Source organism: Aquarana catesbeiana, linkage group LG09 (genome assembly GCF_042186555.1).
Source record: "Aquarana catesbeiana isolate 2022-GZ linkage group LG09, ASM4218655v1, whole genome shotgun sequence".
Classification (NCBI taxonomy): Eukaryota; Metazoa; Chordata; class Amphibia; order Anura; family Ranidae; genus Aquarana; species Aquarana catesbeiana.
In genome coordinates this window covers 27,408,463-27,435,550 of record NC_133332.1, presented here as the reverse complement: position 1 = coordinate 27,435,550, position 27,088 = coordinate 27,408,463, and the positions used below count along the sequence as shown (strand labels likewise).

The 27,088-nt window shown below is 44.5% G+C and overlaps 1 protein-coding gene across 4 annotated transcripts; it reads left to right on the top strand.

Annotated features, from left to right (window-relative positions):
* The first annotated feature begins 1,569 nt into the window (after positions 1–1,569).
* Positions 1,570–26,434, top strand: MGAT1 (alpha-1,3-mannosyl-glycoprotein 2-beta-N-acetylglucosaminyltransferase). Of its 4 annotated transcripts, none has more exons than XM_073598163.1 (3): positions 1,570–1,699; positions 18,046–18,869; positions 25,284–26,434. In XM_073598163.1, exons 2-3 carry the CDS (start codon positions 18,276–18,278, stop codon positions 26,034–26,036), a joined length of 1,347 nt encoding a protein of 448 aa, XP_073454264.1. In that variant the 5' UTR covers positions 1,570–1,699; positions 18,046–18,275; the 3' UTR covers positions 26,037–26,434. The 4 variants fall into 4 exon arrangements, with proteins under 4 accessions (XP_073454264.1, XP_073454266.1, XP_073454265.1 ...); XM_073598165.1 differs by having other exon boundaries at positions 1,623–1,656; XM_073598164.1 differs by lacking the exon at positions 1,570–1,699 and adding an exon at positions 1,767–1,979.
* Positions 26,435–27,088: the final 654 nt, after the last annotated feature.

The window sequence follows — 27,088 nt, the reverse complement described above, 5'->3', positions numbered from 1 at the left end:
CCAATGATGGGGCACTAGTCCTCTCACTGACACCAATGATGGGGCACTATTCCTTCCGCTGACCCCAATGATGGGGGGGGCACTAGTCCTCCCACTGACACCAATGATGGGGCACTAGTCCTCCCACTGACACCAATGATGGGGCACTAGTCCTCCCACTGACACCAATGATGGGGCACTAGTCCTCCCACTGACACCAATGATGGGGCACTAGTCCTCCCACTGACATCAATGATGGGGCACTAGTCCTCCCACTGACACCAATGATGGGGCACTAGTCCTCCCACTGACACCAATGATGGGGCACTAGTCCTCCCACTGACACCAATGATGGGGCACTAGTCCTCCCACTGACACCAATGATGGGGCACTAGTCCTCCCACTGACATCAATGATGGGGCACTAGTCCTCCCACTGACACCAATGATGGGGCACTAGTCCCCACCTAATACCAAAGATGCATTGTTTACTCCCACTGATGCCAGGGCAATATCTACTCCCAATGGCCACAATCCGGCCCCCCTAAAGTCTGAAGGACAGTAAATTGGCCCTTTGTTTAGAAAGTTTGTAGACCCCTGGTTTAGATCAAAGCATATTCATGTATTAGAATGGCCCAGTCAAAGCCCAGAACTCAATCCAATTGAGAATCTGTGGCAAGACTTGAAAATTGCTGTTCACAGACGCTCTCCATCCAATCTGACAGAGCTTGAGATATTTTGCAAAGAAGAATGGGCAAAAATGTCCCTCTCTAGATGTGCAAAGCTGGTAGAGACATCCCCAAAAAGACTTGCAGCTGTAATTGCAGTGAAAGGAGGTTCTACAAAGTATTGACTCCGGGGGGCGCCATACAAATGTACCCCACACTTTTCACATAATTATTTTTAAACTTTTCCCCAACTTCATCCCTGACCTGTCTGGTGTGTTCCTTGGCCTTCATGATGCTGTTAGTGCACTAAGGTGCTCTAACAAACCTCAGAGGGTTCACAGAACAGCTGTATTTATACTGAGATTAAATTACACACAGGTGGACTCTATTTACTAATTAGGTGACTTCTGAAGGCGATTGGTCCCACTAGATTTTAGTTAGGGGTATCAGAGTAAAGGGGGCTAAATACAAATGTACCCCACACTTTTCACATCTTTATTTGTAAAAAAATGTTGAAAACCATTTATCACTTTCCTTCCACTTCACAATTATGTGCCACTTTGTGTTGGTCTATCACATAAAATTCTAATAAAATACATTTACGTTTTTGGTTGTAACATGACAAAATGTGGAAAATTTCAAGGGGTATGAATACTTTTTCACAGCACTGTAAGTAATTTTCTAGCAAAAAAATACAGATTTAAACTTGTAAACAAAAAGTGTCAGAATAGGCCTGGTTATGGAGGGTGGTAGCGGTAGAACGGCGCGTTCAATGAGCAGCCTTGGTAGGCGTCCTGTGTCGCTCCGGTGTCACACGTGTTTCCAGGTTCCAGGTTTTGTTTTGCATGTGGCCGTCGTCTTGCTGTGCGTGTCTTTCTCGGAATGGCTCATTATTCTCTCCTCCCCCCCTGGAGGGCAGGCTCCTCTCTTCTCCTCTCCTCTCTATGTAATCTAATACTTCTTTTAGCTGACTTCCTGAACAGAGCAGGAAGAAGCCGGGCAGTCAGTTGGTGAGAGTCTGTGGAGGAGAGAGGGGGATCTCAGGGGACCTGGGTGAGTGTTGGGGAGAAGGATGGATAAAGATCCTTTGTCTGGGGATGGGGGACATTCTTGGGGGGCACCAGGAAAAGTTTGCTGAAAGTTTGATGGAAACTTTGGAGAAGTTGTCCCCGGCATTGATTGCTGGAGACCTCACCAGCTGTTGATTGTTCGTCTTCCTCGTCTTCTATTGGCGTCTTTTTTTACTTTTCGTAGTCGACTTCTTTAATAGTAGCCGTCTAGGAACTTCACCGTCAACATGTTTCCCGTCTGGAGAAGATGCAGGTTCCAACAGGTTGGTGGTTCGGGTCCACCGGGACCTTTAATTCCATAGCACGGGAAGGTCCACATGTGTCCTACCTGTACGATGTAGAAGGCAGTTGGGGGTTTGTTGTTCTACCCAGGAGTCTGCTGGTACTTGTAGTTATTTTTGTACAGTTCAAGAGATTTCTTCTTCTGGTACAGGACAAGGGTCAATTTAGTTGTTTTTTGATCTCATACGTTCCAGGGTAGAGGAAAGATCTGGAGTCTTATAGACCAGTGTTTCTCAACTCCAGTCCTCAAGGCGCCCCAACAGGTCATGTTTTCAGGCTACCCATTATTTTTCATAGGTGATTTGATCAGTTTCACTGCCTTTGTAATTACCACAGCTGTTTCATGTGAGGGAAATCCTGAAACCATGACCTGTTGGGGGCGCCTTGAGGACTGGAGTTGAGAAACACTGTTATAGACCCAAGATGTCTCCATAAAGAGGACCTGTCATTGCTAATGTCTATAACAAGGAACATTTACATTTCTTGTAATAGGAATGAAAGTGATAAAAAAATATTCCATAGCACTGGCGGTGACCTACTTGTAGAATGTGGTAGACACTCATGGATTTGTTGTTCTACCCAGGAGTCTGATGGTACTTGTAGTTCCTTTTGTACAGTTCAAAAGATTTCTTCTTATGGTATAGGGCAGTCTGTCTAGGAACTTCACCGTCAACATGTTTCCCAACATCTGGAGAAGATGCGGGTTCCAACAGGTTGGTGGTTCGAGTCCACCGGGACCTTTAATTCCATAGCACGGGAAGGACCACATGTGTCCTACCTGTACGATGTAGAAGGCAGTTGGGGGTTTGTTGTTCTACCCAGGAGTCTGCTGGTACTTGCAGTTATTTTTGTACAGTTCAAGAGATTTCTTCTTATGGTACAGGACAAAGGTCAATTTAGTTGTTTTTTGATCTCCTACGTTCCAGGGTAGAGGAAAGATCTGGAGTCTTATAGACCCAAGATGTCTCCATAAAGAGGACCTGTCATTGCTAATGTCTATGACAAGGAACATTTTACATTTCTTGTAATAGGAATGAAAGTGATAAAAAAAATATTCCATAGCACTGGCGGTGACCTACTTGTACAATGTGGTAGGCACTCATGGATTTGTTCTACCCAGGAGTCTGCTGGTACTTGTAGTTCCTTTTGTACAGTTCAAAAGATTTTTTCCTATGGTATAGGGCAGTCTGTCTAGGAACTTCACCGTCAACATGTTTTCCAACGTCTGGAGAAGATGCGGGTTCCAACATGTTGGTGGTTCGAGTCCACCAGAACCTTTAATTTTATAGCACGGGAAGGTCCACATGTGTCCTACCTGTACGATGTAGAAGGCAGTTGGGGATCTGCTGGTACTTGCCGTTCCTTTTTGTACAGTTCAAAAGATTTCTTCTTATGGTACAGGACAAGGGTCAATTTAGTTGTTTTTTTGATCTCATGCGTTCCAGGGTAGAGGAAAGATCTGGAGTCTTATGATGTCTCCATAAAGAGGACCTGTCATTGCTAATGTCTATAACAAGGGACATTTACATTTCTTGTAATAGGAATAAAAGTGATAAAAAAAAAAAAATTCCATAGCACCGGCGGTGACCTACTTGTACAATGTGGTAGGCACGCATGGATTTGTTGTTCTACCCAGGAGTCTGCTGGTACTTGTAGTTCCTTTTGTACGGTTCAAAAGATTTCTTCCTATGGTAGAGGTCAAAATTTTTTTTTTTTTTCTTTGATCTCATACGTTCCAGGGTGGAGGAGAGATTTGGAGTCTTATAGACCCCAGATGTCTCCATAAAGAGGACCTGTCATCCCTTATGTCTATAACTAGGGACATTTACATTTCTGGTAATATGAAATATTTTATCACTTTCATTCCATAGCACTGGTGGGGACCTACTTGTACAATGTAGTAGGCACTCATGGATTTGTTGTTCTATCCAGGAGTCTGCTGGTTCTTGTAGTTCCTTTTTTTTTGTACAGTTCAAAAGATTTCTTCCTATGTTATAGGGCAGAGGTCAAAGAATTTTTTTTTTTTTTTAGATCTCATACGTTCCAGGGTAGAGGAGAGATCTGGAGTCTTCTAGACCCCAGATGTCTCCATAAAGAGGACCTGTCATGCCTTATTTCTATCACAAGGGATGTTTACATTTCTTGTAATGGGATTAAAAGTGATCAAAAATTTCCATAGCACTGGCCAGAACACGTGTGCTCTATTTGTATAATATAGAAGGCATTCAGGGATTTGTTGTTCTACCCAGGAGTCTGCTGATACTTGTAGTTCTTTTTTATAATTTAAAAGATTTCTTCCTATGGTAGAGGGCTGGGCAGATCCTGAAGTTGGTTATACACGGTAAGGCCACACATTGGCTATACACAACCACACATCCTCGATTTGATATTTTGATTGATGATATAAAACTTTGTTTTGTGATCGCTTGTAGCTAGACCAATCATAAAATGATATGTGTATGGCCAGCTTTAGCAGTACACCCCCCCCCCCCCCAGTGGTTAGACAGGAGACACGTATAATGGTGAGTTCAAAGACATACCATGTATGGTCGTTCCCGTTCGAGAGGAGTTGATTCAGCGATAGGCTCCTCCCAAACAGGACTGTTAGTATATTTTTTGCTCGATCATCGCTTGCAGCCAATCAGCTGCAACGCTGATCAGTGTTTTCAGGCCGCAAATTTCTCCACCAATAGTGAAGCAGGGGGGATTCCTCCATCCACCTCCAATGTTTGGATGGGGGAATTGTTTTCTTTTTTACTACCTCCCGCCCGGCGTATAGTAAAATGATGGTCGTCAGGATCCACTCTTGTTCTGGGGCAACGCCATATGACGTCTGACGGCTTTCATGGGGGCGGGCGGAGATTGTGGGACATATGGCGACACCGATCTGGGTAAAGAGCCAATGACGCGGCTCTTTACCCATGTGATCGGCAGTGTCTAATCAGAGCTGATCACATGGAAGTGCACTTACAGGTATCGAGTGCGCACCGTCGCCGGCTTCCTCCCACTGTGATTTATACACAGCTGGAGCTGATGAAGGGTGGGGGGGGGATACCATGGGTCCGATGTCTGCCGGCACCCACCAATCATTCGTTACACGTGCAGAAGGGCAGTCTTCCTATGTAAACAAGGCAGATTGCTGTTCTGTCAGTAGGGAAGGCATAGATCCTGTGTTCCCGCAAAGCGGGAAATAAATTCCATCTCTTCCCCTAGTAAAAACAGCGCACACTACACCAAAACACTGGCTAGGCACACATTTAACCCTTGGCTCGCCCCTGATGTTAACCCCTTCCCAGCCAGTGTCATTAGTACAGTGACAGTGCATATTTTTAGCACTGATCACTGTATTGGTGTCACTGGTTCCTGCAAAGTGTCAGAATGTCCGCCGCAATATCGCAGTCCCGATTATCGGTCGCTGATTGCTGTCATTACTAGTAAAAAATGTATAAAATGTATTAACTGAAATGAATAAAAATACCCCAAAGTTTGTAGGTGCTATAACTTTTGTGCAAACCACTCAATATACGCTTGAGATTTTTTTTTTTTTTTTTTTTAACCAAAAACATGTAGTAGAATACATATTGGCCTAAATTTATGAAGACATTTTTACATTTTTTATTGGATATGTTTTATAGCAGAAAGTAAGAAATATTGTTTTTGTTTTTTTTTTTTCAAACTTGTCTGTCTTTATAGCGCAAAAAATAAAAAAACGCAGAGGTGATCAAATACCTCCAAAAGAAAGCTCCATTTGTGGGGCGGGGGGACGTCAACTTTATTTGGGTACAGCGTCGCACAATTGTCAGTTAAAGTGACGCAGTGCCGTATCGCAAAAAATGGTCATTAAGGGGGGGGGGGGGGGGGGTAAATCTTCCGGAGGGCGAATGGTTAAACAAACAAAAAGTCTCTGCTTCACTCTCTTCCCTTTTCCTGTTTGTTCTTTTCCTTCTTTTGCGTCCGTCCGATCGCTCACCGTCTCCTAATCCTGCTTATTTTTACCATGTAATCTCCTCTTAGCAGGTTAATCTGGGTGGGGTGATGAGTCAGGAAGTGAGAGAGGTGAAGGAGGCCGAAGTACAATACCAGGAAGAGGGCAGACAGTACAGCCTATAGGAAGCCGAGATCACCGCACTTTCCATGCGTCGCCGATCATGGGGGGGGGGGGGGGTTTAAAAAGGAAATGAAAGCCGTTATGTAAATTACCGTACAAACACTTCTATAAAGTTTACTGACCTGAGATATTTAAAGAAGCGGTATTAAACCCAAAAGGAAACATTTATTATATCACAGCCTAACAATACCTAGATGTGGCGGCTGCATTCATTTTTTTCTTACTTTTATTTCCATCTGGTGATCCAGCCAGCGAGTCTGCTGTTTTTTTCAACAGCTCAAGCTCTCCAGCATAATGTATACGTTTACAGAGGTGAGACAAACTATTTACCACTGACAGGGGTGCTTATGATGAGCAGCTTTTATTTAGTCATGTAAAGTTAAACCATTTTAAGCTTAACCACTTGCTTACCGGGCACCCCCCCCCCCCTTCCTGCCCAGGCTAATTTCCATCTTTCAGCGCTGTCACACTTTGAATGACAATTACGCGGTCATACAACACTGTACACAAATTTACATTTTTGTCACACAAATAGTGATTTCTTTTGATGGTATTTAATCATCACTGGGTTTTTTTATTTTTTGCTAAACAAAAAAAACAAAATTGAGAAAAACAAAACAAAAAAGTTTTTCAGATTTTGTTATAAAATTTTGCAAACAGGTCATTTATCATTTTCACTAATGTGTATTGATGGGTGGCGATTGATGAGGCGGCACTGATGAGTGGTGATGATGAGGCAACGATGATAATGATGAGGCAGTACTGATGGGTGGCGATGATGAGGCGGCATTGATGAGTGGCGATTGATGAGGCGGCATTGATGAGTGGCGATTGATGAGGCGGCACTGATGAGTGGTGATGATGAGGCAACGATGATGATGATGAGGCAGTACTGATGGGTGGCGATGATGAGGCGGCGATGATGAGTGGCGATTGATGAGGCGGCATTGATGAGTGGTGATGATGAGGCAACGATGATGATGATGAGGCAGTACTGATGGGTGGCGATGATGAGGCGGCGATGATGGGTGGTGATAATGAGGCGCGATGATGAGGCAGCACTGATGGGTGGCGATTGATGAGGCGGCACTGATGGGTGACACTGAGGCGGCACTGATAACTGGCACGGAGTAGCAGTACTGGTGGGCACTGATAGATGGCATGGATTTGCAGCACTGGTTGTTACTCAGGGGACCGATGTCCCTCTAACAGAAGCCGGTTACTGGCTTTATTCTTTTCTTCACGCTGACAGCTGATCATGTGGTAAAGGGCTCTCTGTGATTGGCCCTTTACCCTGTTCTGTGAACTGCCGAGTCCAAATAACTCAGCAATCACAAAGCGCGCCCTCTGGGGCATTGTGAGATTTGAGGTCCGCGCTGTAGCTGTCTTTTGACTATATAGTGTGGACGTCAAGTGTTTAAGCTGCACAGGGGGTTTTTCACTGTCAGGGCGGTGAGAATGTGGAACTCTCTTCCACAGTTGGTGGTGTCAGCGGGGAGTATAGTTATTTTTAAAAGACTCTTGGATGTGCATCTTAGTGGACACAATATACATGGATATGGGAAATGATTATAGACACTGACACACGTGCACCCACACAGGATGGACCATTGTCTTTATTCAATCTTACCTACTATGTACCTACCAAACTGTTATCCCAAAAGGGGAAAAAAAAAACAGTTTGCTGTATCTGATTATACAGTGTGAGCTGGAATGTGACTTCAATGTGTTAGTGTATTTATATCTGCTAGTCCATCTAACACTCCCCTCTCCCCCAGACCGCCAATGCTGCTGACTGCTGTGCCCCCTGTTCTCCTTCATCCAGAGTGGGGGCGCTCTAATACAGGAGGTGTGTCACTGGCCAGATCACCAGGTGAAAACGCCTAAGAAAACAAATGCAGCCACCACATCTCATGACCTGTGGGCTGCAATAGATGACATTTTTGGGTTTAAGTGACAGTTCATACCACATGCAGTCCAGTGATTTTTTTTTTTTTTTGTTGCATGTAGGTTGTGTAGTTTCCAGTGGCATAGTTTACACCAGTGCAGTCAGTTCCAGAAAAAAAAAAAAAAAGTAGAACCTGCTGCATTTTCCTGCACTTAACTGTACTGGAATGCAGCAAAACACATCAAAAACGCACTGAACGTCAGCACAGTGAAAAGTTCACACCACATGAAGTCCAGTGCATTTTTTTTTTTTTGCATGGATAGTAGGTTATATGGTTTCCAATGGTATAGTTTACATCAGTGTGGTCGGTTCCAGAAAAAAAAAAAAAAAAAAAAAGGAACATGCTGCATTTTTTCCTGCACTGGACTGAACAATCGATATAACAGCAAAACAAAAAGAAACATGAAAAGAAATCCTGATCAGTTTGACCGCTTACTACACATGTAGATTCCCTATCTAACAACCAGGTGCAGCCTTGTGCTGCCCCAGTCTCTATCTCTCTTTTAGAAGTTTGCCACACAGTCGTTAACTCACCGCACAGGACTGATTCCGCACTCCCCAGTCTACACACACAGAACTGGTTCCAGGATGGAGCATCTCCCTAAGCATGCTGGGGTTTGTTCTATAGGTCTTAATGAGCCCACTTACTTCAGCTGGGCTCATTAACTCTTCCCCAGCAGGACTCCCAGCACTCCCCCTAGTGGTATAAATCGGCATAAAGGCTAAATCTGGGGCTCTAGGGCATACATATTTTCCATCCTGGATGCTCTCACAAAAGTAAGTACACCCCTCACATTTTTGTAAATATTTTATTCTATCTTTTCATGTGACAACACTGAAGAAATGACACTTTGCTACAATGTAAAGTAGTGAGTGTACAGCTTGTATAACAGTGTAAATTTGCTGTCCCCTCAAAATAACTCAACACACAGCCATTAATGTCTAAACCGCTGGCAACAAAAGTGAGTACACCCCTAAGTGAAAATGTCCAAATTGGGCCCAACGTGTCAATATTTTGTGTGGCCACCATTATTTTCCAGCACTGCCTTAACCTTCTTGGGCATGGAGTTCACCAGAGCTTCACAGGTTGCCACTGGAGTCCTCTTCCCCTCCTCCATGATGACATCACAGAGCTGGTGGATGTTAGAGACCTTGCGCTCCTCCACCTTCCGTTTGAGGATGCCCCACAGATGCTCAATAGGGTTTAGGTCTGGAGACATGCTTGGCCAGTCCATCACCTTTACCCTCAGCTTCTTTAGCAAGACAGTGGTCATCTTGGAGGTGTGTTTGGGGTCGTTATCATGTTGGAATTCTGCCCGCGGCCCAGTCTCTGAAGGGAGGGGATCATGCTCTGCTTCAGTATGTCACAGTACATGTTGGCATTCATGGTTCCCTCAATGAACTGTAGCTCCCCAGTGCCGGCAGCACTCATGTAGCCCCAGACCATGACACTCCCACCACCATGCTTGACTGTAGGCAAGACATACTTGTCTTTGTACTCCTCACCTGGTTGCCTCCACACACGCTTGTCACCATCTGAACCAAATAAGTTTATCTTGGTCTCATCAGACCACAGGACATGGTCCCAGTAATTCATGTCCTTAGTCTGCTTGTCTTCAGCAAACTGTTTGCGGGCTTTCTTGTGCTTCATCTTTAGAAGAGTCTTCCTTCTGTGACGACAGCCATGCAGACCAATTTGATGCAGTGTGCGGTGTATGGTCTGAGCACTGACAGGCTGACCCCAACCCCCCCCCCCCACCCCTTCAACCTCTGCAGCAATGCTGGCAGCACTCATACGTCTATTTCCCAAAGACAACCTCTGGATATGACACTGAGCACGTGACCTCAACTTCTTTGGTCGACCATGGCGAGGCCTGTTCTGAGTGGAACCTGTCCTGTTAAACCTCTGTATGGTCTTGGCCACCGTGCTGCAGCTCAGTTTCAGGGTCTTGGCAATCTTCTTATAGCCTAGGCCATCTTTATGTAGAGCCACAATTCTTTTTTTTCCAGATCCTCAGAGAGTTCTTTGCCATGAGGTGCCATGTTGAACCTCCAGTGACCAGTATGAGAGAGTGAGAGCGATAACACCAAACTTAACACACCTGCTCCCCATTCACACCTGAGACCTTGTAACACTAACGAGTCACATGACACCGGGGAGGGAAAATGGCTAATTGGGCCCAATTTGGATATTTTCACTTAGGGGTGTACTCACTTTTGTTGCCAGGGGTTTAGACATTAATGGCTGTGTGTTGAGTTATTTTGAGGGGACAGAAAATTTACACTGTTATACAAGCTGTACACTCACTACTTTACATTGTAGCAAAGTGTCATTTCTTCAGTGTTGTCACATGAAAAGATAGAAGAAAATATTTACAAAAATGTGAGGGGTGTACTCACTTATGTGAGATACTGTATATGTGTGTGTATATATATATATATAATTTTTTTTTTTTTGTGTGTGTGTATATATATATGTGTGTATATATATATATATATATATATATATATATATATATATATATATATATATATATAAATAAATATAATCTCTCTATCTATCTATGTGGTTGTATCCCTTTTTCTTTGGAAGTTGTACCTATAGGTAGGCCTATAATAAGGCTTACATATAGGTACTGTAAACATCTCCTAAACGTGCGCTGTTTAGGAGATATTTACCTTGTAGTGCGCCGATGATGTCATCAGCGCATGCGCTGTGAAGAAACAGCCCTCCGTGCCGTTTCTTCCCGAGCAAATGCCGTGACTGGCGGCACATGCGCCGTAGTGGAAGAGAGGCGAAGATGGACGCAGCCTGCAGCGGGGACATTGCGGGCTTCGATTGCAGGTAAATGGCACATAATGGGCTAGTATGCAATGCATACTAGCCTATTATGTTTTTACTTTGCAGGGGAATAAAGAGGAAGTAAAACCCACCAGGGTTTACTTCCTCTTTAATTGTATTTATTTTATTTTATTTTTTTATAAACATGTCCCAATTCACTATCTTTTCCCAGTAGGAAGGTCATGTGCTGTGTACAGGAAGCCTACGTTGGGAGTCTGCAGATTGGATGGAAAATGTCTGTTTGTGTTCCTGCAGATAATTAGTGATTATAGCCGGAGAGCTTCTCACCAGTCAGAGGTCAGAGATAAGAGCCCAGCTACATGACAATTAGCGCCCCTCTCATCCTGCTTTGTGTCCTTTCATCATTCTCTAATCCGTTTACATTCTTCTCATACTTTTGCCTGCTTTTGGCATTTGGCTCTTCAGGAATTTTAATATGTCATATGGAGGGGGGTTACCAAGTGTCATGTCTAAAAATAGCCCAAGATCCAAAAACCACGAGAACCACGCTAAGGTAACCCAAGGATAAAAGCCATTACAATAAATAGAAAAGAAAAACCTTATTATTTATTCCTAGGGTTGCACCAATACTTTTTTTTATCGGCGAGTACGAATACCGATACTTTGCAGTGCAATTTGCATCAATACAAAATAAACGGGCGCAAATCGTACTGCAATGAATCGCATGCGATTTGAACAGCAACGTGGTGCGATTCCTGTCTGACAGGATGCGATTTCCCCCACTGTTTTTGTGTGTGTATAGAAAAGGAAAGCGCCATCTAGTGAGCAGTTTATTACCCACTTAAAGTGGTGTTCCGGCCGAAATTATACTTTTTAAATAAAAATACCCCTATAATACACAAGCTTAATGTATTCTAGTAAAGTTAGTCTGTGAACTAAGGTCTGTTTTGTTAGTTTATAGCGGTAGTTTGTTATTTTATAAACTTCCAGCAGGCCGTGGCCATCTTAAGTGTGGGCATCTGAAGCCAGACTGTATTTCTTCCTGGATCTCATCCTTGCAGATCTCGCACATGCTCAGTGCAGCACAAGCAGTGTAATAGGTTTCAGGTCAGGTTTCCATAGCAACGGCAGTGTCAGAGGAAGTTGCCGCCCCTTCCCAGAAGGCATTGCAAACAGGAAATGATGCGATGGGCCGCGGCCAGGGAGGAGGAAGTGAAAAATGAATACAGCAGATATACAGTAAGTGCTGAGAGAATTTTTTTTTAAATATCCAATTCGTTTACAGTGCACAGTTTAGTGAGGGATGCTGAAGAGTTGTAAAAGTGGGTGGAACTCCACGTTAAGGGAGAAGTCCAGCCTGAGCTCATTTGGCTGGGCTTCTCTGGGTCACAGGAGTGCAATTCGTTTTGCACTCCTGTGACCCGTTTTCAGCGGAGAGCGGATTGAAGTCCGCTCTCTAACGTCACAGGAATCGGTCCGCATCATCCCGACAATAAAGTCTGGATCCGCCAGGTCCCTGGACTGACACCCGTCTCAGCCTCTCAGCAAGCCATTGAGAGCCTGAGATGAACGCTCCGCCCCTCCACAGCTCAGCGCACCAGTAAGTGCGCGGGGTGCAGAGCGGAGAGCTGTGACTAACAGTCCACAGCTCTCGGCTCGGGGAGCTGAGAGAACCGAGCAATCTGTTAGTGTTCGATCGCTCGGTTCTCTGTAGAGGCGGCAGGGGACAGATGTAGCATCGGACCCGTGCTGCATCCACCTAGGTAAGTATGATGGGGGGGGGACCCATACTTCTCTTTTTAGGCCTGCCGCACATGTCCAGGTACTCAAAAAATCACATACCTGTACATGATTTCTGTTGTCGGCTCTGGGACCTGCCGATCGTTTGCTGGAGAGGCAGAATGGCGGTCTGCCCCTATGTAAGCAAAGCAGACCGCCGTTCTGTCAGAGAGGAAGAGAGAGATCTTGTGTTTCTGCTAATCAGGTACACAGATCTCTCTCTTCCTTCAGATGGTCCATCTCCCACACAGTAAGCACTCCCTAGGAGCACATTTAACCCTTTGATCCCCCCTGATGTTAACCCCTTCCCTGCCAAAGTAATTTATACCGTGACAGTGCATTTTTTTTTTTGATTTTTTTTTTTAGCACTGATCACTGTATTGGTGTCACTTGGTGTCAGATTTGTCTGCCGTAATGTCGCAGTCCCGCTAAAAATTGCTGATCGCTGCCATTACTAGTAAAAAAATAGTAAAAAGTCCCTAAATCTATCCCATAGTTTGTAGACGCTATAACTTTTGTGCAAACCAATCAATATACACTTATTGGGATTTTTTTTTTTTTACTAAAAACATGTAGCAGAATACATATTGGCCTAAACTGATGAAGAAATTAGGTTTTTTTTTCAATTTTTTTTTTATTAGACATGTTTTATAGCAGAAAGTAAAAAATGTTTTTTGTTTTTTTTTTTTTTTTCAAAATTGTCGCTTTTGAAACCGCAGAGGTGATCAAATACCACCAAAAGAAAGTTCTGTTTGTGGGGAAAAAAAGGAGATAAATTTTATTTGGGTACAACATCGCTCGACTGCGCAATTGTCAGTTAAAGTAACGCAGTGCCATATCGCAAATAAATGGCCTGGTCATTAAGGGGGTAAAACCTTCCTGGGCCAAAGTGGTTAAAAAGTTAAAACTCATAACAAAGAGGAGTCCCCCCGTCCGTCCCCACAAAAAATTAAAAGCCAGCAGCTACAAATCCTGTAGCTGCTGACTTTTACTATAAGGAAACTTACCTGTCCAGGGAGCCCGCGATGTCGATCTTCGAATCGTCTGTCGGGTGCAGCTGCCGCCTTTCCTGGTAAAGGAGACCGGCAGTGAAGCCTTTCGACTTCACAGCCGTTTCCCTACTGCACATGTGCGAAGCGCGCTGCGCTTTCTTATTGGCCCGGTGGCGGAGGAAGCAGGAGGGGGCTGAACTTAAGAGACAGCCCCATCTCCCGGAGTGGGGAACAGTACTTGTCAAAAACAGGTACCCGTTCCCTTTCCCCCCCTGAAAGGTGCCAAATGTGGCATCAGGGAGGGGGAGGAGACAGATAAGCTTTTGAGTGGAACGCCGCTTTAAGTACATATCTGGTGAAATGCAAAATCTGCATAGGTGTCCCAGTCCCGCCGATGATGGCAAATCACGGCTGCAGGAGGTGCTCACAGGGTTGGAGGAGATGTGGGAAGTTCCGGGATCCCTGTGGGTATAAGGCAGAAGGGATGTCAGTTTGGGGGCGGACCGCTTATACATCTCCAGCTCTGTGAGCACCTCCAGTGGCCGTGATTTGCTATCATCAGCGGGACCAGGACACGATTCTTTGCCGTGCGAGTACTCGTAAAAATGCCCGGTATTGGCACTAATATCGGTATCATTGCATCCATATTTATTACATGTATTTATATTGCACTGACAATTTACAGACTATACATTCAAATCTGTCTCAGGAGCTTACAATCTAAGGACCCTATTTCACATACTAAGGTTAGTTTAGTTAGAAGTAGGGTTGCACCAATACCAGTATTAGAAGTAGGGTTGTACCAATACCAGTATTAGAAGTAGGGTTGCACCAATACCAGTATTAGAAGTAGGGTTGCACCAATACCAGTATTAGAAGTAGGGTTGCACCAATACCAGTATTAGAAGTAGGGTTGCACCAATACCAGTATTAGAAGTAGGGTTGCACCAATACCAGTATTAGAAGTAGGGTTGCACCAATACCAGTATTAGAAGTAGGGTTGCACCAATACCAGTATTAGAAGTAGGGTTGCACCAATACCAGTATTAGAAGTAGGGTTGCACCAATACCAGTATTAGAAGTAGGGTTGCACCAATACCAGTATTAGAAGTAGGGTTGCACCAATACCAGTATTAGAAGTAAGGTTGCACCAATACCAGTATTAGAAGTAGGGTTGCACCAATACCAGTATTAGAAGTAGGGTTGCACCAATACCAGTATTAGAAGTAGGGTTGCACCAATACCAGCATTAGAAGTAAGGTTGCACCAATACCAGTATTAGAAGTAGGGTTGCACCAATACCAGTATTAGAAGTAAGGTTGCATCAATACCAGTATTAGAAGTAGGGTTGTACCAGTGATAGAAGTAGGGTTGCACCAATACCAGTATTAGAAGTAGGGTTGTACCAGTATTAGAAGTAAGGTTGCACCAATTCCAGGTATTAGAAGTAGGGTTGTACCAATACCAGTATTAGAAGTAGGGTTGCACCAATACAGTATTAGAAGTAGGGTTGCACCAATACCAGTATTAGAAGTAGGATTGTACCAGTGATAGAAGTAGGGTTGCACCAATACCAGTATTAGAAGTAGGGTTGTACCAGTATTAGAAGTAAGGTTGCACCAATTCCGGGTATTAGAAGTAGGGTTGTACCAATACCAGTATTAGAAATAGGGTTGCACCAATACCAGTATTAGACGTAGGGTTGCACCAATACCGGTATTAGAAGTAAGGTTGCATCAATACCAGTATTAGAAGTAGGGTTGTACCAATACCAGTATTAGAAGTAGGGTTGCACCAATACCAGTATTAGAAGTAGGGTTGCACCAATACCAGTATTAGAAGTAGGGTTGCACCAATACCAGTATTAGAAGTAGGGTTGTACCAGTATTAGAAGTAAGGTTGCACCAATTCCGGGTATTAGAAGTAGGGTTGTACCAATACCAGTATTAGAAGTAGGGTTGCACCAATACCAGTATTAGAAGTAAGGTTGCACCAATACCAGTATTAGAAGTAGGGTTGCACCAATACCAGTATTAGACGTAGGGTTGCACCAATACCAGTATTAGACGTAGGGTTGCACCAATACCAGTATTAGAAGTAGGGTTGCACCAATACCAGTATTAGAAGTAGGGTTGCACCAATACCGGTATTAGAAGTAGTGTTGCACCAATACTGGTATTAGAAGTAAGGTTGCACCAATACTGGTATTAGAAGTAAGGTTGCACCAATACCAGTATTAGAAGTAGGGTTGCACCAATACCAGTATTAGAAGTAGGGTTGCACCAATACCGGTATTAGAAGTAGGGTTGCACCAATACCGGTATTAGACGTAGGGTTGTACCAATACCATTATTAGAAGTAGGGTTGCATCAATACCAGTATTAGAAGTAGGGTTGCATCAATACCAGTATTAGAAGTAGGGTTGCACCAATACCGGTATTAGAAGTAGGGTTGCACCAATACCGGTATTAGACGTAGGGTTGTACCAATACCATTATTAGAAGTAGGGTTGCATCAATACCAGTATTAGAAGTAGGGTTGCATCAATACCAGTATTAGAAGTAGGGTTGCACCAATACCAGTATTAGAAGTGGAGTTGCACCAATACCAGTATTAGAAGTGGAGTTGCACCAATACCAGTATTAGAAGTGGAGTTGCACCAATACCAGTATCGGTACCGATACTAAGCATTTGTACTTGTGTAAACTTAAAACCTACTATCTAAAACCAAAGAGGAATGTGGTGCAATTACTGTCCGAACCGCATGCAGCTTCGTGCACCGCTCCTATGTGAACCCAAGCTTGTCATAGTGATTTCAGCCTGGGCTTACACAGGAGTGGTGTGGTAAACTGCATGCATTTTCATACAGGAATGGCACCGCATTCCTATTCAAATCAGATGCAATTCTATTCAGTGCGATTTGAGCCCATTCATTTTTTTTTATGGGCTCAGATCGCACCACAATGGTATCGGCGATACTAATATAGTATAGTATAGTATACCAATATATATATATATAGTGGGTATAGAAAAGAAAATATATATATATATATATATTGGGTATAAGGGGAGAACAATCGCCCCCCTTTCACCCAAGAGTGAAACTTCCGCTTTAAGCACTCCTGACCCCCTGACATGCTACACTTGGCATGTCTTTTTTTTTTTTTTTTGGGGGGGGGGGGGGGGAGGGAGCAGGTACCTAGTTTTGATAGGTACTCAGCTCCTACTTCCGCTCACCGCCCAGACAACTCAAGCAGAAGTTCTCCTCTCCCTCCCTGCAATCTTCTGGAACACATCACAGGTCCCAGAAGATGGCCTGGCCACTCAGAACACGCAGCGTGACTCACGCATGTGCGGTACGCACCCAGCTGTGGAGCCGCAAGCTATCACAGCCGGGTGCCCACACTAGTGAGGTGGGGGAGAGAACCAAAGGTTTGGGGTGGCCACATCGCTGGATGGTGGGACAGGTGAGTGTGTGTTTATTAAATGTCAGCAGCTACACTTTTTGTAGCTGCTGACTTTTAATAAACACAGAAACAGCTGGAACTCCTCTTTAAAATAAAATCACTTTTTTTGATGCTTTGCAGCCTGAAATGAAGACAGACACAATTTTTGTTTTATCTAGCTGTATTTACTCAGTGCAACATATGACATCCAAGTCAAAGATATAACACCAATATGTCATAAAAAATTCAAAAACAGAATCACTGTGTTGGAAAAAGGATCACCCCCTTGTGTCAGTATTTTGTTGAACCACTTTTTGCTTTAAAGAGAAAGAAAACTTCCTTGGTATGTTTGTACCTACAGGTAAGCCTATAATAAGGCTTACCTGTAGGTAGTGTAAATATCTCCTAAACTTGCACGGTGTAGGAGATATTTACTGTATAAGCCGCCTGTGCTGTTTCTTCAGAGCCATGTGCCGTGACCGGCCATGTGACATCATCGCGGCTCCGGCCACTTACAGTGCCGGAGCCGTGAACCCAGAAAAAACACCGGGAACGATGTCAGCCGTCTCAGCAGCTATTACCCCCTCCATACTTTACTGTAGGGATGGCGTTGGTGAGCTGTATTGGATTGCCTCCAGACATATTGTTTGGTGTTGAGGCCAAATAATTCAATTTTAGTCTCGTCTGACCAGAACACCTTTTTCCATGTGGCCTCAGAATCTTCAAGGTGTGTTTATGGTGGCCAAATGATACTAAAATTGATTTGGCCTTAACACCAAACGATGTGTTTAGCGGAAATCCAATACAGCTCACTATTACCAGATGGTATAAAATACCTGACAGAAGTTCTAACCCCCTCACCACTCTATCTAGAAGTGCAACGTTTTGGCTCTAGATACATTTCTGTATTTTTGTGTGTGTTTTTTATTAAAAACGTGGTAATAATTCACCTATTTTATGTCTCTTGCCAGGTTGGTGAAGGAAAAAAATTATGCTGGCCGAAGCAGATCTGTTAATCTGATGCTGGACCAGCCGAAGTTGCCTAGAGATCTGCAATGTTTTTGGTGAAGTGTGGAGGCTCGACGTGTAGCCTTATCTATTGAGAGCGTTTGGCCGCTGTAAGACCTCGCCTTTCCGCTTTTGACTTTGCAAGACCGGTTGTTCAGAGGGTCCAGGAACTAAGCTGGGACCCCCCAGGGGAATGCCGCGCAAGGTTAGCGTGGCGGCCTGGGGGGCGGCCCTCTTTATCTCATGGAATGCCATTCTCCTCCTCTACCTCATGAGCCGACCAAAGGGTCCTGATGCCACGGACCTCACAGCGCACGTCATCCGACTGGCAGAAGAAGCCGAAACAGAGTTGGAGAAGCAGAAGGGACTTCTTGAACAAATCCACCATTACAGCGGTCTTCTTAAACGTCACCCGCCTCGCCCAAATGCTGCACGTGGTCTCGAATTACCCCAGAGACTTGCTAACGTTTCCATTCCTTCTCCAACGCCCTTGGCCTCTGACCCGGAACCGATGGTCATTCCCATCCTTGTGGTAGCATGCGATCGTCCTTCCGTCAGAAAATGTTTGGACTCTCTGCTTAAATATCGCCCCTCCGCGGAGCAGTTCCCCATCATCGTTAGCCAAGATTGTGGCCATGCTGAGACGGCCAGGACCATTGACTCGTATGGAGACGCCATCACACATATCAATCAGCCCGACCTGTCTGAGGTGCCTGCTCCACCAGAACATAGGAAGTTTCAAGGCTACTATAAGATTTCCAGGCACTATCGATGGGCACTTAATCAGGTAAGTGTGACTGGAGAACACTCCAGTGCTAGATCCAGGGGTTTTCACTTTTTACGGTGCTTCAATAAGCAATGCTTAATGGGGGGTGCAACCCTCCTCAGACTGGGAAATCATCAATACACTGAAAAAACACACAGGAGGGCGCAAACACCTTGTGCATTACCATAGACAAATGTATTACGTATACCAAGACAAAACTCGGTGTGCACGTCATAGAACCAAACACGATTGGATATCTGACACGTTTAGGGGGACAAACCCCTCTTCCGTAGAGATCTGCGGAAGGGGGTTTTTCCCCCGAAATACGTCAGCCATTCACAGTCTCCGGCCTCTAACAAGTTACCCACCTATCAAAGGCATTTTGAATTTACATAACTCCTCCCAAGAGCCAGCCCACTGCTTGCATCAGGACAGAGAGGTGTTGAGAGGAGTGCTAAGGCCGGGTGCTGTGATGTTTTCAGGAACATGCTCTGCAGGCCTGCATTGCACAGAGAAGCACCGGGTGTAAAATAAGGTATGTAATATTTAACCACTTCAGCCCCGGAAGATTTGGCTGCTGAATAACCAGGCCATTTTTTGCGCTTCGGCACTGCGTCAATTTAACTGACAATTGCGCGGTCATGCGACGTTGTACCCAAACAAAATTGATGTCCTTTTTTTTCCCACAAATGGAACTTTCTTTTGGTGGCATTTAAACAAAAAAAAGCATAAATTTTGAAAAAAACACAATATTTTGTACTTTATCGCTATAATAAATATCCCCATTTTTTTTTAAAAAGCTGATTTTTTTTTTTTTTCTCCGTTTAGGCTGATATGTATTCTACATATTTTTGGTAAAAAGTGCAATAAGCGTATATTGATTGGTTTGCACAAAATAGGGGATAGATTTATAGCATTTTTATTATCGACCGTGGGCATCGGCACCCCTGCAGTGCAGCGGGCTCGTGCACGCCTGCTATCCGGATCCCGCGAGCCGACGTATAGCTATGACGGCTCATGGGATCGTGCCGACCTGCCGCAGTATAACGATGGGAAAAGGAGGAACCAAGGAAGGAAAAATATAGGCAGATTAAACTTCAACCATAAACATATTCAACCATAAAATATTCTTATGCTTAACTACTTCAATACCGGGCACTTTCACCCTTTTCCTGCCCAGCCCAATTTTCAGCTTTCAGCGTTGTCACACTTTGACAATTGCGCGGTCATGCAACGCTGTGCCCAAACTAAATTTTTATACTTTTCCTCCCACAAATAGAGCTTTCCTTTGGTGGTATTTAATCACCACTGCGGTTTTTCTTTTTTGCGCTACAAATTAACCACTTCAACAAGGTTTGGCCCCTTAATGACCAGGCCATTTTTTGCGATACGGCACTGCGACGCTTTAACTGACAATTGCACGGTCGTGCGACGTTGTACCCAAACAATTGACATCCTTTTTTTTCCCCACAAATAGAGCTTTCTTTTGGTGGTATTTCATCACCTCTGCAGTTTTTATTTTTTGTGCTATAAACAAGAAAAGATCAACTATTTTTTTTTTTTTTTTTACTTTCTGCTATAATATATATCCAGAAAAAAAAAGAGTTATAAAAAAACTAATTTATTCATCAGTTTAGGCCAATATGTATTCTTCTACATCTTTTTGGTAAAAAAAATCTTAATAAGCGTATATGGATTGGTTTGCACAAAAGTTATCACGTCTACAAACTATGGGATAGATTTAGGGACTTTTATTGTTTTTACTGGTTATGGCATCGATCTGCGATTTTTAGCGGGACTGGGACATTGAGACATACAAATCTGACCCCAAATGACACTTTTTGGAGACCAGTGACATTATTACATTGATCAGTGCTATAAAAATGCACTGATCAATGTAAAATTGACACTGGCAGGGAAGGGGTTAACACTAGGGGGCGATCAAGGGGTTAAGTGTGTTCCCTGGGTGTGCTCTAACTGTAGGGGGGGATGGGCTACCAGGCACATGACAGAGATCACTGTTCCCGGTCACTGGGAACAGAAGATCTCTGTCATGTCATCTGGCAGAGCGGGGAATCGCCTTGTTTACAATTCCCCATTTTGCCTCTCCTCACCACAATCGCCGGTCGCCAGCAAACATCGAGTCCACGGGCACGCTCCCGTGGCGGGCGGGCGCGCGTGCGCACCCGCTTTCCCTCTTGCATGGACGATGTACAGCTATGTCGGTTTGCGCGGGAGAACCGACCTGCCGCAGCATATCTGCGTGAGCTGGGCGGCAAGTCATTAAAACATACAATTTTTTAGTTTTTTCCTTCACTGACGGGCACTGATGAGGCGGCAATGATGGGCACTCACAGGCGGCAATGATGGGCACTCACAGGCGGCAATGATGGGCACTCACAGGCGGCAATGATGGGCACTCACAGGCGGCAATGATGGGCACTCACAGGCGGCAATGATGGGCACTCACAGGCGGCAATGATGGGCACTCACAGGCGGCAATGATGGGCACTCACAGGCGGCAATGATGGGCACTCACAGGCGGCAATGATGAGCACTCACAGGCGGCAATGATAGACAGCACTTACAGTCATTACTGATGGGCACTGACAGGCGTTACTGATGGGCATTGATAGACATCTGATGGGCACTGATTAGCATCTGTGATGGGCATCTCTGATGGGGGCTGCGCTGATAATCAAATCAGATCTCCTTTGCTCGCATCTTGTCAGAACAAACCTAGGAAAGCCGATTACGGGCACTTCCTGGTTACCGCTGTGATCTGCTGTGATTGGACACAGCTGATCATGTGGTTAGGAGTCTACGTCATAGGCTCTATACCACGATCAAAGATGCGGTGTGTCGGAGCAACACAGCGCACCACTGATCACTGCGCTGCATGCCCCCAGGGTGCACGCACGAGCGTCCTATGACGCCCAGTCAGAATAACAGTCAGCGCTTCTGGTTCCCCCTGTTCGGCAGGGCGGCTGTGTTTGGGGGGGCAATCGTGCAGTCCTATCTGCGTCAATAGATTCAGACAGCACAGCTCGCCCCCCCCCGCTCTCTTGTAACAGAATTTGATTGACAACAGCGAGAGCCAGTAGCTCCTACTGCTATCAATCTGCCCAGTGAGGAGAGAGAAAGCAGAGAGTGCCACTGTTCTCATGCACAACAATAGATCGTAATTTTGCTCAGGTAACTATAAGGAAGGGCTGGAGGGGATCCTCTGACCTAGAAGTTTTTTTACCTTAATGCATAGAACTTTAAGGCTTTAGAACCACTTTAACCGGTTTCTGCCCACCGTATAGTAAAATGGCGGTCGTTCTGGGAGGACTTCATATGATGTTCTCCCACTTTTGCTGCGCATGCACTCCCCTGGTGGCGCACAGCGCGGCGACCGATGGTGGGCTGTGTCCCTCGGAGGGTAAAGAGCTGATGTCGTAGGCTCTTTACCATGTGATCAGCTGTGTCCAATCACAGCTGGTCACATGTAAACAAATGCCGGCTATAGGCATTTCCTTTCCTCGGTGGTGTCAGTATCTAAAGCCTTGTACACACGATCAGATTGTTGGCCAACAAAACCTCAGACTTTTGTCCGAAGGGCGTGTGCCAGGAACTTATCTTGCATACAAACGGTACACAAATGTCGACCAACAAACACAAACATAGTGACGTACTACATGGAATGTCAGCTCTTGAGCACCACCCTTTGGGCACCTTCTGCTAATGTCGTGTTTGGTGAGCATTGATTCCAAGCATGCGTGTTTGTACTTTGGACTTTTGTGTGACGGACTTGTGTACACACGATAGGAAAATCTGCCAACAGAACGTTGTCCGCCGAAAATGTACTAGTCTGCCATCCAACATTTGTTGGTGGAAAGTTGGACAACAATTGTCTGATGGAGGGTACTAATGCCCCGTACACACCGTCGGATTTTCCGATGGAAAATGTGTGATAGGACCTTGTTGTCGGAAATTCCAACCGTGTGTGGGCTCCATCACACATTTTCCATCGGATTTTCCGACACACAAAGTTTGAGAGCAGGATATAAAATTTTCCGACAACAAAATCCGTTGTCGGAATTTCCGATCGTGTGTACACAAATCCGACGCAAAAAGTGCCACGCATGCTCAGAATAAATAAAGAGATGAAAGCTATTGGCCACTGCCCCGTTTATAGTCCCGACGTACATGTTTTACGTCACTGCGTTCAGAACGATCGGATTTTCCGACAACCTTGTGTGACCGTGTGTATGCAAGACAAGTTTGAGCCAACATCCGTCGGAAAAAATCCTAGGATTTTGTTGTCGGAATGTCCGATCAATGTCCGACCGTGTGTACGGGGCATAACAGTCGGATTTTAGGCAAACGGTCTGTCTTCGCACAATTCCCTGCCGAAAATCCGATCGTGTGTACGAGGCTTTAGGAAAGAAAAGCGATAACCGGCTTTCCCATGGAGATAGGGACATTTACACTGGTCAGAAGGGCCCTGATTATCAGTGCAGCCCCATCAGTACTGAATATCATCCATCAGTGCCCATTAATGCTGCCTTGTCAGTGCCCATCAGTGTCGCTTCACCAGCGCACATCAATGAAGAATAAAAATGACTTATTTGCAAAATTTTACAACAAAGAGAAAAGGGTGGTTGTTTGTTTGTTTTTTTGGGTTTCTTTGTCTCTTTTTGCTGTCTTTTTTTATTTGTTAGTACAAAATAAAAAGCAAGTGGTGATTAACCACTTAAGTACCAGAAGATCTGTCCCCTTAATGACCAGGCCATTTTTTGCGATACGGCACTGCTTCGCTTAAAGAGGAGTTCCACCCAGGGGGTCGGGTAAAAAAAAAAAAAAAAAATTAAAAGTCAGCAGCTACAAATACTGCAGCTGCTGACTTTTAATTGGACACTTACCTGTCCCAGGGTCCAGCGATGCGGGGGATCGAAGCCCCGCTCATCTCCCCCTCCGTTCAGCGGCGCCGGCATTGCAACTGTGGGCGCCGGGCTGTGGCTTCACAGCCTGGCACCCACTGCGCATTCGCGCGAGCGGAGCCGCGCGCCGTGATTGGCCGCTCAGTCACCTGGGATTGACAGGAGGGAGGGAGCAGAGCCGAGTCCTTCCTGTGCCGAGGGGTAAGTGATGTCACCAGCCCAGGCACTGGAAGGGGCAGACTACGAGGGACCCCCTAGCAACAGGCATTTAGGTAAGTTATTAAAAAAAAATATCCAAATGTTTTTTTGTTTGTTTTTTTATGATTTTTCATGTATTTTTGTTTTTTTGGGTGGAACCCCACTTTAAACTGACAATTGCGCGGTCGTGCGACGTTGTACCCAAACAAAATTGATGTTCTTTTTTTTTTCCACAAATAGAGCTTTCTTATGGTGGTATTTGATCACCACCTGCGGTTTTTATTTTTTGCTATAATAAATACCCCCCCAAAAAAAAATAAAAAAAAACACTTCTTCATCAGTTTAGGCCAGTATGTATTCTACATATGTTTGGTAAAAAAAAATCGCAATAAGTGCAAAAGTTATCACATCTACAAAATAGGGAATAGAATTATGGCATTTGTATATTCTATATTTTTTTTTTACTAGTAAATGTCATGGACAGGGAAGGGGTTAACATTAAGGGGCGATCAAAGAGTTAAATGTGTTCCCTGGGAGATGTTTCTAACTGTGGGGGGGAGGGGACTGACTGGGAGTAAAGAGTGATCGCTGTTCCTAATCACTAGGAACAGACGATCACTCTGTACTTCCCTGTCAGTAGAAAATCAGGTGTGAAGCCGCAAAGGCTTCACTGCCCTTTTCCCTTACTTAACATGGCGGCGCCTGCAACCAAAGCCGATTGGAGAATTGGCTTTGGGTGAGGTCATCGCTGGATCTCTGGATAGGTAAGTGTCCTTATATTTAAAAATCAGTAGCTACAGTATTTGTAGCTGCTGACTTTTGGTTTTTAGGGGGGAGACTGGAGCTCCTCTATAAGCTCCAAGTTGCGACTTGAAACTTCTACATAGGTTGGTTTCATAGTTTCTGACAACTTAAGAGTGTTGATAAAACAAAGAAGGAGGGGGAATGATTGCAGGATGGATGGCGTGAGTTAAGTGAACCTTTTGCTTTGCCTTGTGTGGATTTTAAACTTAAAAGGTTCACACTACATGTATTATTAGAGAATTGAGTGTCCAGATGTTGTACCTTATCCACTGGCATATTTTAGGTTTCTCATGCTTTGCATGGATAAATATTTTAGGCTAATAATAAGTAATCTTCACAGTGATATGTTTTATTGTTTAATTTACGATTCACCTTTTCTGTGAGAAATACCACTTTGTACCGTTTTTTTCACTTGTACAACTTAATCTTCTTAAATAAAAAATTTTATGAGAAAAAAAAAAAATATTTTAGGCTAATGTCCTCTAATAATGTTTCCTTCTCCTCTTAGATCTTCAGAGTGCTGGGTTACAAGGCTGCCATCGTAGTAGAAGACGATTTGGAAGTAGCTCCAGACTTCTATGAATACTTCTCAGCCACCCATTCCCTCCTCCGCAAGGACCCCACGTTGTGGTGCGTCTCTGCCTGGAATGACAACGGCAAGGAGAACTTAGTGGAGCCCAAAGGCAGTTCCATTCTTCATCGTTCTGACTTCTTCCCAGGGCTTGGCTGGCTGCTGCTTCGGGAGCTTTGGGAGGAACTGGAGCCAAAGTGGCCAGCTGCCTTCTGGGATGACTGGGTCAGGCGCCCAGAGCAGAGACTTGGGAGGGCATGCCTGAGACCAGAGTTGCCTCGCACTCGAACATTTGGAAGGAAAGGGGTTAGCCAGGGCCAGTTTTTTGACCAGCATCTGAGGTTTATCAAACTGAATCAGGACCCAGTATCCTTCACTAAGATGGATCTTTCATATCTTCTAAAAGAAAAATATGACCCCTGGTTTCTGGGACAAGTTTATGAAGCACCCAAAGCCCGTGCAGAAGAGGTGCTTCAAGGGCAAGTGCCCGGAGGAAGGACGGTCAGGGTCGAATACTCAACTAGAGACACTTTTAAGGCCATGGCCAGGTCCTTTGGTGTTATGGATGACCTGAAGTCTGGTGTGGCTCGAGTTGCCTATAAGGGTGTTGTAACTTTTACACATAGGGGGAGAAGGGTGTTTTTAGCTCCCCCTAAAGACTGGGCAGGCTATGACCCATCATGGAGTTAAGGTGAACTATTGTTCCTCCGGATTTAGGGGAGGAGGACATGTAGCAGATAAGGAAATTTTCTCTGTGAGAGGTTCAGAGGGTCCAATATGTTTAGGTGCTATCTATTGCCAGGTCTCTGCAAAAATGAATGCGCTTTAGGTTCCAAGGGACCAAGTTGGAGGTCAGAAACCACTGACTTTGGTGCAAGTGCAACATGGGGATTGTCAGAAACCACTTTTGAGTTACTGGGAGATGACCAGGAGCCTTTGAACCTCAAGAACTGTGTGGTATGATAGAGCTACACCTACGCACTCAGGAAGAGATCATCTCAGCCAACTATGTTTCACGGCACGGGGGAAGCAACTCTCTTCCCCTTTTATTAATTCACCTCAATAAAGTGACCTTTATAGCCAAACAAGTCTGATTCCTAATAACCATGTAATGGCAAAAATGCAGTGCAAGCTGCTTTGGGTTTTTCCGCATACAATTATTTGCATAATCCGTATTGGAGGTGTCCTCAAAGTACAAAGGGTTGTTTACCTCTACTGAGCGTGTTTTATTAAGATCTGATGAGCAATTTAATTATTAAATATGAAATATCTATTCCCTACAGCTGTGGATCATAACATACCTCGATTCATTCCTGGTGAGTGCAGATCTTCTCACCGGAAAGGTGTAATTTAATGGGTCACATATTGTAAAATTGAATATATTGCAGCTCGCCTGTCCCTGGATGTGGTGGCTGCATTTGTTTTCTTTTTTCTGGCTAAAAATATTTTCAGCAAGTACAGACAATACTGGTTGATCTTGCCAGAAATGCACTGTCCTTGGAACTACATGTGAGCTGAAAAGAGAGCATAAAATCCTTATCTTTATTGTGTAAACTACTAGTCCCATCAGTCCACCATGTAAGGGAGATGAGCAAAGGCAGGCATGTTTGAAGTCCAAAAGTGGATATTCACTGCATCTGAGCACCACACACCAAAAACACTATTTAAAGGATACGTTTTAAAAATAAAAATAAATGCATGTTTTTTTGCAGGTAAAAAAAAGTGCATTTATTATTTTTTGT

Bases quoted from the DNA above. Each gene is read 5' to 3' on its own strand.
- MGAT1 (XM_073598163.1), top strand. From the start codon at position 18,276: ATGCCGCGCAAGGTTAGCGTGGCGGCCTGGGGGGCGGCCCTCTTTATC. The intron at 18,870-25,283 runs GTAAGTGTGACT...TTCTCCTCTTAG, and splicing joins ATCGATGGGCACTTAATCAG to ATCTTCAGAGTGCTGGGTTA.